Genomic DNA, 15,032 nt, shown 5'->3' on the forward strand with positions numbered 1-15,032 from the left:
TTGTGGTATGACACTCGCTTTCGGATCGGAAGGTCCTGGCTTCGAGCCTCGCTAGGCGCATAGTTGAGTCCTTGGAGAAGGCTCTTTACTCACATTCTCTCACCGTTCCAGGTGTAAAATGAGTACATGGCCGTTAACAGTGTTGTCTCTGTCCGAAAATAAATTGTAAGATCGTCTAACGGACTTGGTGTCTCGTTCTATTTGAGCATGTTAAGTGGATAGTGCGCTATATAAAGACATAAAAATAATCTAGACTTAATCCAGGATCGATCTCAGTCCATTTCGATGTGACGGTTACCAACTGAGCTATCTGAACGCTAAAGGGTAAAGCGAAGACTCAACAAACAAAAAAATACTTCTTTTAATCTGGTATCGAAACTGTTCTTCTCTCTTGTAAGTCGAGTACTCCTCTATCCATTAAACTGTCGTGGCACAAAACTCCAGCATACAGGAGTATCATCAAAAAGACTTCTACGGGGTAATAACAGCCGCTAAATCCTGCTGTCTATTATAATCTATGCTCGTACTTCCCCATCCATTGAACTATCGGGGCACAAACTTCAGCATAGAGGGTAAAAAAAAAAACTTTTAAAAAACAAACAAACAAACAAAAACACTTGGTATCTAATCTGTTCTTCTCTCTTGTATAGTCCCAGGTTCATTTCCCTCTGATATCATTTTCCCATAATCCCAGGTTCGCTCTCCACTACTGCTCACTTCCCTGATCACTCTAAAGAGTAAAGCGAGGATTCAACAACAAAAAAATACTTCTTTTAATCTGGTATCGAAACTGTTCTTCTCTCTTGTAAGCCGAATACTTCTCTATCTATTAAACTGTTGTGGCACAAAACTCCAGCATACAGGAGTATCATCAAAAAGACTTCTACGGGGTAATAACAGCCGCTCAATCCTGCTGTCTAGTATAATCTATGCTCGTACTTCCCCATCCATTGAACTATCGGGGCACAAACTTCAGCATAGAGGGTAAAAAAAAAAAACTTTTAAAAAACAAACAAACAAAAACACTTGGTATCTAATCTGTTCTTCTCTCTTGTATAGTCCCAGATTCATTTCCCTCTGATATCTTTTTTCCCATAATCCCAGGTTCACTCTCCACTACTGCCCCTTCCCATTGTCGGGTTTCGTCGGGTTTCAGAGGGTTTCATATTTTAAAAAAAGAAGAAGAAAGAAACACCCTCCTCCTCCTCCCTTAGTCTCAGATTCACTCCCCACTGGTGTACACTTCCCTGAGTCCCTGGTTCACTCTCCACTACTGTCTGCCCACTTCCCATAACTTTGCCGGGTTTCGTCGGGTTTCGTAAAAAAGAAACACCGGTGTATAGATAGTATGCGCTTGGCTAAGAAGCTCATAACATTGCCATCCGGAAGTATAACGGACGAACACACAAACTATGTGTAACCATGAACTTTTATAGTCTGGTTAATACAGTTCAGTGAGAATAACTCACAAACGCGGATGGCAAAATATAACAACAAAGGCTTGAGTGACGTCATCTTCGAACTATCTATATATCATCATTCTAAGCAGAGACTCATTGATAAATGGAACGCTGGAATATCCGCGTGTAAATCCAATCAGATGGGAAACCAGTGTATGTACGGTGTCTTGAGTCTACTATATATATTTTTAAAAACAAACAAAAAAAACTAGAGCTTTTATATAGAGCAAGATCCACTAAAATGTGCTCAAAGCGCTTTACAAAGGGTCCATGAGCAACAGCAACACGTAACATGTAGAACGAGACATGACGCATGTTAGGCGATATTACAATTTTTTTTTCCGACAGAGACATTTTACACCTGAGTACGGTGTGAGAATGTAAGTAAAGAGTCTTTTCCAAGGACTCAACTATGCGCCGATCGAGGCTCGAACCCAGGACCTTACGATCCGAAAGCCAGTGTCATACCACAAGACCACTTAGCCGCACTAGTGCCAAAAATGCCATCTAGATAACCCAATACCAATAGGTTATGGAATGTTGCACACATCGGCATTCACTAATCCGATTCACCGCCTCATCACGGTAGAATGGCGGGATGAATCGGATCCCGAAAACTTAATTTCGAAATAAAAAGATGAGAAGTATGACCTTCAAGTTTTGTACTGTTTTGTTTTATCAACAACAACAACAAAAAAAAACAACAACAAAAACAAAAACAAAAAACAAAAATGCCAAACAAGTAACCCAAACAAACAAACAAAAAACTACAAAATACAAACAAACAAATATCTAAAAGAAAACAACAAACAAACACAAAATAACAAAAAAGCAACAAAACAAAACAAACAATAAAAGAGAAAAATAAGAATATTGTATATCACACAGTGTATGTTTTTGGAGATAAATATATCTTCTTTTTTTTTTTTTTACCAATGCAAAAAAATAGTGTTTATTCTCCAACATAATGAAGAGAATTTAACCACAAGTTTCATGTTTGTGGCCATACATTCTATAGATAGTTCGAAGATGACGTCACTCAGGCCTTTGTTATTGTTTTTGCCATCCGCGTTTGTGAGTTGTTCTCACTAAACTGTATTAACCAGACTATAAAAGTTCATGGTTACACAGAGTTTGTGTGTTGGTCCGTTATACTTCCGGATGGCAATGTTGTGAACTCCTTGGCCAAGCGCATTCTATCTATAGCACTTGGTTCATCCGGTGGGTCACTAGATATTCATAATTATACAATACTGGCGTACAATGACAAACTCCTTTCATCAATTTGGCCAGGGAACAAAAAAAAAAAAAAACCAAAACAAAAAACATACGAACAAAGGCTTATAGCTCATTGATCTGTAGATTAAGATAACACCCCCCCCTACCCCCCCCCCCCCCCCTTGTCAAAAAGTATTGAACTCGAACTTACTTGGAATCTCAGGCTTAAGACTTTTAAAAAAATTACCTTGCTGGAAGGAGGGGAGGGGTTGGGGGAAGGGGGTAACGGTCATCGTAACTTTTACATAATATATGGAGTGAATATTTTCAGACAAAATAACCACACAAAAAAAAAGTCGTTTCGTCATTTTGTACGACACTATTTCTGACCTGACAAACTTTTGACCCGGCACAAAATGTATAGGTATTTCCATGTACATGTAAAGCATTGTCATGTCATAATAACTCTTCACTGATCGCCCCAACTCACGTATTAACAAACTTGATCCATCCCCTCACCCATCTCTCTCTCTCTCTCTCTCTCTCTCTCTCTCTCTCTCTCTCTCTCTCTCTCTCTCTCTCTCTCTCTCTCTCTCTCTCTCTCTCTCTCTCTCTCTCTCTCTCACTTCTCTATGCGGCTATATGGTCTTGTGGTAAGACACCCGCTTTCGAAGGTCCTGGGTTCCAGCCTCGCTCGGCACATAGTTGAGTCCTTGGAAAAGGCTCTTTACTCACATTCTTTCACAATTCTCATGTGTAAAATGAGGACCTGGCAGTTAAAAGCGTTGTCTCTGTCCGAAAAAAAATGTAATATCGCCTAAAAAGGGATCATGTCCCGTCCTACATAATAAGTATTGCTGTTGGCCAGGGATGCCATGTAAAGCACTTTGAGCACGTTTAGTGGATATTGCCCTTTATTAAAGTTCAAATTTTTTCTCTCTTTTCACAAAGAAATAAGCAGGATTTTACTAATACGCGTGAGTTAATTATGCTGACAAGAGTGGGACCATTAGGTTTTTTTCTGTTTTTCTTTATAGTAGCAGTTCCCTCTCTCTCTCTCTCTCTCTCTCTCTCTCTCTCTCTCTCTCTCTCTCTCTCTCTCTCTCTTCTCTCTTTTCACAAATAAATAAGCTGGATATTACTTACATGCGTGATTTAATTATGCTGACAAGAGTGGGGCCATTATGTTTTTTTCTTCTGTTTTTCTTTATAGTGGCAGTTCAGAGCTATTAGGGTCATGGCGCCGGAGTTTATCCCGGTTTCAGTCTCGTAAAACAGACAGTTGCAATTACTTGCTACCCTTGAATATGATGCTAGTCTATTGTAAAGTACGTTTTGTCGGATATAACAGTTCCAACTACCCAATCACTGTTGGGTGAACAGGGGAGATGGGGGTTAGAAAAAAACCATCTCGACATTACCCGGGATCGATCTCTGTCCCTTTTGTGTGTGAAGCGAGTGCTTTACCATCGAGCTATCAAAACCATTACGTAATATTAGTAGTAGTAGTAGTAATAGTAGTAGTAGTAGTAGTAGTAGTAGTAGTAGTAGTAGTAGTAGTAGTAGTAGTAGTGGTAATAGTAAGTAGTAGTAGTAGTAGTAGTAGTAGTAGTAGTAGTAGTAGTAGTAGTAGTAGTAGTAGTAGTAGTAGTAACAGTAGAAGAGGAAATCAAAAGCTTATTATGAGCACCATTCATCGAAAAGTCGAAAAAAAAAAAACAAGAATTTAGAAAAGAGGGGGAGAAAACACACACACAAACACACACACACACACACACACACACACACACAAAAGAAAAAAAAGAAAAAACAAAAGCAAAAAAAAATTTTTTAAAACAAACAAAAACAACCAACCAAACAAAAAACAACCAAAAAAAAAATACAAAACAAAACGAAAACAAAAATCATTTTTAAAAAAGAAAAGAAAGAAATAGAAAGGGGGGAGAAAGAAGGAAATAAGGTGGGAAGGGAGGGGAGAGATTTTGCCAGGAATTATCAATCGTACCAAAATGATCCTTCGAACAAGAGTTGATGACATAAGAGATCAGTGTAACATTGTGTAAATGCCACGTATGTCTAGATGCAGGATGGGGGACGTCGTCTGTTATAATTTATGGAGTATTAGGGGATTTGGGGGGGGGGGGGGTAGTCGACCAACGATGTCAGTTTTCTCTTTCTTGTGTCAGATGTCCATGACTTACTGACTTAATTCACTCAATTCTAGAGAAGTTTGCTACTTTTCAAAATTGGAAACAAAAATTGTATTTAAAATGAGCATGTGGATAAATAGTTTTATTCAACTACCAGTAACATGTAACAATTTAAAAAAATATTAGCTTTGATACTAGATACGCCTATAATTTGTCTCAGAAAAAATGTAATAAATTGGCATGGGGTAAGGGTACGGATATAGGTATTAGGGTTGAATGAGTTAATGCCTCTTGTCTCCTAATCTCCAGCTCTCTCGGTAGCTTATTATATAATTGGATGAGTAAATTAATGTCAGTGCATGACATAATCAGTTGGAAGGTGAAAATTTTGGATTTGCATTGTTTGCATTTTCTGAAAGAATATGCTCCCCATAGCATTTTGATCTTTATTTGAAGTAAATCGGGTGATTTTTCATGAAGTTATGGTCAGATGTATGGCAAAAGGTATCCAGCAATTTTTCTCAAATTTCATATTTTTTCAACTTGACTAGCTGTAAAAATAATTAAAAGTGAAATTAAGCTTTGATATTTCCCGAAGGGTTTATTTTATCATTTATGACAAGAACTCATTTTTGATAAAGAATTGACCTTCTAATTAAACTTGGGAATATCTCAGTTCAAACCTTTTCACCATCCGACTGATTATGTTATTCACTGTATAATCATGGACTTCCACAAGAGATCCTTTCCAGACAGACCTTCGTTCCTGTCAGTCTCCAAAGCGCTTTAGGTTTCTATTCAGCACTGTTATGGCCATTGGCGTGGTATGTTTACAGTGTAGGGGTGGTGCCAGGATCAGAAGAAAATGGCTTGAAACACGCTATATTTGTAAATACGAAAGAAAGAAAAAAATAAAGAACAGACTTAGTCAAATAAGTAAGAGGCGGTATATTATACCATTTCTCAGTTGTTGTTTATTTTAATGCTATAATCCAATTATAAGAGAAAACGGAATCCAATTATAAAAGATGAATGCGGTGCCAGGCACCAAATCAACCAATATTGCCACGCCCCTGAATGGCTGTCATTAGTCTGCTTCTGTGTTTGCTGGGCAGGACTCGAACCAATAACCTAACGGTCAGTGGAATGATGTCATCCATAGAATCACAAAGCCGCGAAGAGATTCTGACAATACAATACATTGTATGTTTTTGAGTGTTCTTGATACAAACCGATTCAAGGAAAGGAGATTCAAACAGAGCGCGGCCATGTGGTCTTGTGGTATGACACTCGCTTTCGAATAGGAAGGTCCTGGATTCGAATCTCGCTCGGCGCATAGTTGAGTCCTTGGAAAAGGCTCTTTACTCACATTCTCTCACCGTACTCAGGTGTAAAATGAGTACCTGGCCGTTAACAGCGTTGTCTCTGTCCGAAAAAAATTGTAAGATCACCTAACAGGCGTCGTGTCTCGTTCTATTTGAGCACGTTAAGTGGATATTGCGCTATATAAAAGCTCAAGTTTAAAACAAAGAAAACAAAGTTGAATTGCGTTGATGACCGAGCTCGAACTCTGGATGTTTTTTGTTTTAAAAAAATTTAAAACAACTTCTTCAGCCCCAGGTTTGAGAGTTTAGTGGAAGGATGAGGGTTAATCGATTAATCGGTCGAAATTCAAAGGGCGAATTTTCTGGTCAATTTTTTTTTTAAACGTGTTCTATTTTTTTGTTTTTGTTTTTTCATAGTACTGCAGTATAGACCGTGTTGAATGAGTTGAGCTTGTTGGTGATATGAAAACCACGGGCGCATGAAAGGCGAGTAGTACTGGATGAAACCGGTTTTGTACGACCTGTCGACGGAAAGGTGGGGGGGGGGGGGAGGGAATACACCAAGCAGTGGAGAGAGAGAGCATTAGCGTGATCAAAGACTGCAAATGAGGCTGTGTCAAAAGGTCGTTTTCCTATCATTCGTCACAAAAATATTCCAATACTAGTCGTAATAATAGATTCGTAAGTTATGTATGCTTAAGAAAGAAACTATAGAAAAATCGTTTTCTTTAGTTTCTCTGGTTCGAGTGATAAAATATTGTCGAAAATATGTCAGCTTTACATCAACAGAATAGCATAAATAGTTCCTAAAAGGTTTTTAAAAAGTGTGGACAAGGTATTGGTGAATTCTCCCCCCCCCCCCCCCCCCCCCGTTTCCGCAAAAAACAAAAACAAAAAAACAAAAAACAAAATATAAAATTACCCCGCACCCCCCCCCCTCCCCCCAAAGAAATTTTTTTTAAAAAAAAAAAATATTTAAAAAAACATTCCGGCCAAAATAACTTCCGACAAATTAAGTAAGGATCATCATATCAATTAATCGATACTATTTATGGTAAGATAAAGAAAAATTCTAGCAAAAATATAAAAAAGGTTTTTTGTCGGTGTTCTGCAATATAAGGATTATTATTATGTATAATAAGATGGAAGATGAAAGCTGTATCAGCGATTTGTCACACGGCATTTACGATTTATATTGCAATCCCAATCGTGGATTCATGACTGATCTAGGCGTCACTAATGTCTTCAGGAAGGACAAGGCAGAACAGTAAAACCACGAATATACCGCTCCCTGCTAACAGGCTTTAACAGTCGTGTCGTTACTTCCCTCGTAATGACGCAAAGTAACTTAGAAACTGGTTCTAAACTATCGGAACAATGTTTTGAGTTTTTTTACATTCCGATCACATGACATGTTAAAAAGTTCTAGCCAGCATGAAGAATAAAAAGTACCGATTTTTTTTGTTGAGAACCAACGGGCGGACGTGACATCAGACTATTGAATCCAATTATACCGTCAACATCACTTATAGAAAAAACGAAATTGACGTCACTCAGCCCTTTGTTATTGTTTTTTAGACAGCCATTTTGGTGATCAGTTCTCACTAAATTATATCAATCATTCTAGATATATACGTTCAATGTGACACACAGTTTTGTGTGTTGTTACGTTAGATATATTATCCGACTGACGTATGCTGTGAGGATTTTCTGATTTTTTTTTCAAAAATATTTTCTTACTTTATACACAGACAGGTCAGGTGTTATTTTGGTTAGCAATAAATAAAGAACTACCTCACCCTGTGTGCACCTTGTAAATATTATAATATCTGAAAACGCAATGAAAACGCTGACTACGGTATCAGCCGAACTGGGATGTTTTTTATATAATATCTTGGTTTGTTTGTGTTTACCTTTTTTTTTTTTGTTCTTGTCTTTGTTTTGTTTTGGTTTTTCTTTCTTCTCCGAGCAGATGTAGTCTAGAAAAATCAGAACCACGATCGTACCGTCTGCATTTGATAACGGATTTATCTTTGGCTATCTCCTCAAACGGAAACAGCAACATGTTCCCAAGGTATAGATAAAGTTAAAGTATGGAGGTGTTTTTGTATAGATAGTATGCAGATGACGTCACTCAGGCCTTTGTTATTGTTTTTGCCATCCGCGTTTGTGAGTTGTTCTCACTAAACTGTATTAATCAGACGATAAAAGTTCATGGTTACACAGAGTTTGTGTTGGTCCGTTATACTTCCGGATGGCAATGTTGTGAACTCCTTGGCCAAGCGCATTCTATCTATAGACTTGTAGTGGTGGGGAACATAACCACGCATAACCACGCCCCTTAACCTGGTTCGGACAGTCCGAATAGTAATTAGAAAATAATGGCAGTGGTTGTTATACTGAACTAGCTAAAACTCAAAACTAAAACTCCCTTTACTCATCGCATGGGGGAAATGTGTCTTTATGGTCTATTCCAAGGGAAGATTGGAATAGCCCAGGCCTCAGCCGCAGCGCAGCGCTGCAAACTGAACTTGGGCGAGGTGACTTGATCAAAGGCGTAGCGTACCTTTCTGGTACGAAGCAAAGACCGTACCGCCGAGCTGTGCTGCATCTACAGATGTATTTCTATCGATGGCATGCGTTTAAGTTAAACACTTGCCTGTGCAACCCGCTGATCAATGGAAAGCCAAAAGTCGGAACGTCACACATGCCTCTCTTCCGGTTCCAAACTCCTTAGAATTATGTAACCAGTCCATAGGATGGCTAAAAATGAAAAGGTTATATACTGAATCTTTAAGCGGCAAAAGTATTTTAGTAGTAGGGTATAGGCAGATTCTTATAATTACGGGGCTTAAAAGAGCGAGGGCGGATGACCTTCGTTGACGACAAGCATTTATTTAGCTTAGAAAATAAGATGCCATCACTTTAAAACGAGAAGATCAGTTGCTCAGTGTATGTATCCAGTCCTCCAGAAGACTGATTTCATAACTCCAAGGAAATTGGAATCAGTAATTTAACGTCACACAATTATTGCTCACTATTGAACCTACGCCCGATTCTGTGTGACCGCAAACGTATATAGTCTGATTTTGAAAAAATCTAGTGAGTTGTATAAACAACAGTATGTGCGGCTATGTGGTCTAGTGGTATGACACTCGCTTTCGGATCAGAAGGTCCTGGGTTCGAGCGCAAGTTGAGTCCTTGGAAAAGGCTCTTTACTCACATTCTCTCATCGTACTCAGGTGTAAAATGAGTACCTGGCCGTTAACAGCGTTGTCTTTGTCCGAAAAATTGTAATATCGCCTAACAGGCGTTGTGTCCCGTCCTACATGTTAAATGTTGCTGTTGACCAGGGACCCCTTGTAAAGCGCTTTGAGCACGTTTATTAGATATTGCGCTATATAAAAAGCTCAACAAAAATAAAAAATCTCAACAGTAGCAAAGATCAGATAGACTTGGACTTCATCCATTTTATTGTTTGTAAACAACCATGGTTGTCCGAGCTGCTTGTGGGTGTGTCACAAATCCCGTGTTTTGATTGGTCATAAATCTACTGGTTAATTTTTTATCATATCGACCATGTCGACATGTACAACTTTTACTATGCAGCTTTGACACATGAACGCGATTATGGGCCTAGTTTAACATTGTTGTAATGGACAATATTTTGAGTCATTTTTTTTCTTGAGATTTCTATTACAACAATGAACCCACAACAAATTGGGTTATCCGAACTACAAATAAGTGCACGTCGGACCTTGCTTAAGTAAGAATTGTCAGCTTGCTTTATCATATTCTTTGGTACTTTTAGTTTCACAAATCCTAAAGTGGTAGTTGGTGATTTCCATTTTGGAATGTAGAATTACGGAAAAACACGTTTTTAAAGATGTTGGCCATAAACTCGTCTTTAAAAAAATCGATCGATTTGTTGGGTTTTTTTAATTTTTGTTTTTGTTTTTTGTTTGTTTGTTTTTTGTCTTTTATAATATTTTTTTTACAATTCCCAAATAGGAAGGAAGCAAAACATTATCTTGTCAACGCTCAAACCTGAGACTCCCTATGAATATATCAACTTTATATTTCATGAATCATTTTTGTTGCCGAAATTTTGATATTTCGAAAAAAATAAATAAACAAACTACAATTTTGTGGTTTACAAACTCAGTATCTCTAGCTCAGATTTTTATTAATCAGTTAACTACTGTACTCTGGGGAAAAAACACGTATGTGCGGCTATGTGGTCTAGTGGTATGACACTCGCTTTCGGATCGGAAGGTCCTGGGTTCGAGCCTCGCTCGGCGCATAGTTGAGTCCTTGGAAAAGACTCTTTACTCACATTCTCTCACCGTACTCAGGTGTAAAATGAGTACCTGGCCGTTAACAGCGTTGTCTTTGTCCTAAAAATTGTAATATCGCCTAACAGGCGTCATGTCTCGTCCTACATGTTAAATGTTGCTGTTGACCAGGGAGCCCTTGTAAAGCGCATTGAGCACGTTAAGTGGATATTGCGCTATATAAATGCTCAATTATTATGCTCAATTATGTAAAAATTTGGCCAGAAAACTCGTTCTTCAAATTATAGCGATCGATTTAAATGACCCTCATATTGTGAGGCTATGTGGTCTTGTGGTATGACAATCGCTTTCGGATCGGAAGGTCGGCGCATAGTTGAGTCCTTGGAGAAGGCTCTTTACTCCCATTATCTCACTGTATTCAGGTGTAAAATGAGTACCTGGCCCTTAACAGCGTTGTCTGTGTTCCAAAAATTGTAATATCGCCTAACAGGCGTCATGTCCCGTCCTACATGTTAAATGTTGCTGTTGACCAGGGACCCCTTGTATAGCGCTTTGAGCACACTTAGTGGATATTGCGCTATATAAAGCTCAATATTGTCCCAAAAAACTCTCAAACCTGGGAGCAAGCGAGGTCTAAATTTTAATATACGTGTTTTATCAAACGTTTAAGGGTTAACTGGTTAAGGACGCTTTTCGGCCGGCATCGATGTCAAGATGATATTTCTTAGCCAAGGATGTCACACTTCTGCTTTTATATACAATCACGTCTTAAAATTTAAAGAGATAGATAGGTACCTGCAGTTTGTAACGCATCTGAGTGAAGTAAAGTTTTAGCGTCTTTCCTATTTGGTAATTGTAAAAAAGTATAATAAAAAAAGAAACAAAGTAAAGTTGGTAAAGTTGAGATTTTTCTCTGACACCCCCACCCCCCTTTTCCTGTCCACGCAGCAGTGATTGGGTCGCTGGGTATTTTAGACCTGGCGGAGAGTACTTTGTGAAAGAATAGCGTCCTGTCAAATGAGTAGCAAGCAGTTAATGTTGTCCATTTAAAACTATAACAACCGGGTTAAACTCTTGTTCCATTAGCCTAATTGGCCTAATGGGAGACTACTGGAACCAAACGCAATGATGTTGTTCAACTTGTATTATTTCTGTAAATTAATAAGTCAATTTACCTTTCACTCACTCACTCACTCAATCCCATGAGCAGTCGATCGTCTGGGGGACATGCAGGATGCAGACTTCACAACCTCACGCCATTCGCTGCGGTCTCTGACCTTTTCCAGTAGGCTATTGAGATTCAGGCCAGTCCACTCTTTGATGTTGTTTTGCCATAGGTTTTTTTTCTGCCTTCCCCTTCTCCTCTGTCCTTCTGCAGTGCCCTGCAGGACCATCTTGCACATATTATCATGGCGGACAATGTGTGCCAGTGGTTCCTGTCCTGCTCGATTCTCTACCTCTTCTAAAATATCCTTATTAGTCCTGTGCTCCAAATAAGGAACTCTCAGTATTTTCCGATAGCTCTATTTTGAAAAGCGCAGATTCGATTTTCTAGATCTGCTGTGAGTGCGTTTACCTTTATATCCCCATAAATAAACAAATGAAAATAGCAGTCTTATCGCCCATTACTAACTATTTGATTATTTGTAAGCGTAATTAAAATAATAATAATAATATAATAATAATAATAATAATAATAATAATAATAATAATAATAATAATGATAATAATAATAATAATAATAATAATAATAATAAATAAGAAGAAGAAGAAGAAGAAGAAGAAGAAGAAGAAGAAGAAGAAGAAGAAGAAGAAGAAGAAGAAGAAGAAGAAGAAGATTAATAATAATAATAATAATAATAATAATAATAATAATAATAATAATAATAAAATAATCATATTAGTAGTAGTAGTAGTAGTAGTAGTAGTAGTAGTAGTAGTAGTAGTAGTAGTAGTAGTAGTAGTAGTAGTAGTAGTAGTAGTAATAGTAATAATAATAATAATAATAATAAGTAATAATAACAATAATAATGATATTATTATTATTGTTATTTTAATGATAATGATAATAATAATAATAATAATAATAATAATAATAATAATAATAATAATAATAATAATAATAATAATAATAATAATAATAATAATAATAATAAAATTTATAGAGCGCCAATCTCCACCTTACTAACGTGTTCAATGACGTTTTATAAGGCATAGTTGACAAAAGAGTTTTAAGAAAATTAAATATTACAATTTTAAGACAATTAAATATTGCAAATGTAGATGATCTATTAATGCTGATTCCAATGGAACTTGAAAAATGTGATTTTGAGATATTAAAGCTAAAATAATCCACTCTCATTAATAGACTACGTTGTTTTGAGACAACATTTTGTCTCTTAATATTTTGTTTTTTTTTTAAATTTCAAGGCATAATGTATAGAACTCAGGTGGGTCGTCAGAGAAAAACGTAATGCTGATTCTATTTCTAATCTGTGTTCATTTATATGTTACTTGTCATTTCAGATTCAAATATTTTGCAAGGAGCATCTTGTCTGTTTGTCGTCTTGGAGTGAATTCGTATCAAGAACAATATTACAAAATAACAGTCTCATCTAACTTGGACATTTCCAATTCCAGGACTGGTCTCCATTAAAAAAGAAGAAGACCTTATACAATTATATACTTTTCTTAGAACCCCAATGCTCTAAATAGCATTTGTAGCCTGCAATTGAGCTCACGTCCATTAAAATATCACTAAGCGGTAGTTTCATTTAAAATATATTTCGACAATTCAATTTCAGCACTAGTTTAAAATTTTTAAGAGGCAAATAATTTATACAGTTCTATGATAGTTATCTGAGAAACCCAAATGTTCAAAATAGCGAAAATTAACCCATACCAAATTTAATAAAAAAAGAAAACTGAGAACTCAGATACAACATAAATGTTTTTAAATGCAAATAATATAACGAAGTATTATGTGTGATGAATTTCTATCTGGGTCATAATATGTTAACGGTGGATCAGTAATTAACAAAAACATTTCAAAATTATTTCACCAGACCAGTTTTACGGAGTTGTCATTGTCAGGGTTTTAGTATGACAAGATACGGATTGGCAATGTCATCACTCTATTTTGTCAAACTATTCATCTTCAACATCCTTTTTATAGTTATCGTAAACTCCACCGCGTTTGGAAGAAAATTTATTTCTTTAACTTCAACACAAAGTGGATTTAAGTTAATCAAAATTGCCTTTCAGCGACATCTGATCATGGAGATTTCCATCGATCCTAATGGCCGATCATCCACTAAATCTACTTCTACACGTTTGGTTCGTGTGACTGACAGTTCACGATTGGCTGAACTCGTTTTACGTCACGGAAAAATCGAGAGCTGTCATATGACGTCATCATTTCGAGACATTAAAAGATTCGCCAACGATTTTGAAAAGATGATAACCCCTGTCAATACATTTTACCCTCTTCAAAAAATGCATGATCAATACTACTCAAAACACAATTTTTCTGCATTCCAAGACCCTCACAACGAAGAGCTCGTTACATCGTCAAACAAAAATGACCAGTATCTCAGACAATATCAGTCAACAACTATATCTACTGTCATCAAATCCAGTAAACAGTTCAGAAGTCTATTTAGCAGCATTATTAAATACTTCGATGTATTGCACCAAATTCATATATGTAAAGATAAAGATTTAGCTCCACGTAATCCTCACGGCGCCATTACGTCTACTTCAAACCACATTTCTGACTTTGCAACAACTCCACACCTTATTCATTTTCCCCAATGCAATCGATTCTGCTCCCTGCAAGAGAGTGCGCTATTACTGGATCTAAAAGACTGTTTTCGCCAGTGCATTCCTCTATTTCTACAACTTCCCTCACCGTCCTCATTAACCTCACGTGTCATTGAAAATCAAAGTATCAAACCAGCAAACCAAAATTTGGATTTTAAACCTGAAACGAAAATGGCCAACGCCACGACACCATTTTCGTCATCTTCGTCTCACATACAATCACATTTGTATAATATTCAGCAGATATACGATAAGAAATCTCGAAATAATAATAATAATAATAATAATAATAATAATAATAATAATAATAATAATAATAATAATAATAATAATAATAATGATAATAATAATAATAATAATAATAAAAACAACAGCATCCCAAACGCTGAATTGACGGAGTTCCAACCCAAGTCCAGACAAAAGCGGAGCCTGTTTACTGGATGGATGATATTTCCTGGTACAAAATGGTGAGCCGCAACACTGTGTAATTTAATGTTCTCTCTCTCTCTCATATATATATATATATATATATATATATATATATATATATATATATATCTCCCTCCCTCTCTCTATCTATCTCTCTCCATCCTCTCTCTCTCTCTCTCTCTCTCTCTCTCTCTCTCTCTTTCTCTCTCTCAACAAAAACATTTTAAATATTAAATTAAAAATATAATTTAGCCTTAGGAATGAGAGTCATGCAAAAGGGGTCGTTAGTTTACTTTAAAAAGAAAGAGAAAAAAAAAATAAAAATAAAAAAAA

General features: G+C 36.7%; 1 protein-coding gene across 1 annotated transcript in view; it reads left to right on the plus strand.

The window, feature by feature from the left end:
• LOC144967327 (uncharacterized) overlaps positions 1 to 15,032 on the plus strand; it is a 43,066-nt gene that overhangs the window by 783 nt on the left and 27,251 nt on the right. The window contains exon 2 of the mRNA XM_078904416.1: positions 12,975 to 14,737. Within this exon, the coding sequence (XP_078760542.1) occupies positions 13,551 to 14,737 (1,187 nt within the window). The 5' untranslated portion in view covers positions 12,975 to 13,550. The remainder of the gene's footprint in view (positions 1 to 12,974; positions 14,738 to 15,032) is intronic.

The sequence above is a fragment of the Berghia stephanieae genome, chromosome 3 (genome assembly GCF_034508935.2).
Source record: "Berghia stephanieae isolate SIO BIC M18660-M18661 chromosome 3, UCSD_Bste_1.3, whole genome shotgun sequence".
Classification (NCBI taxonomy): Eukaryota; Metazoa; Mollusca; class Gastropoda; order Nudibranchia; family Aeolidiidae; genus Berghia; species Berghia stephanieae.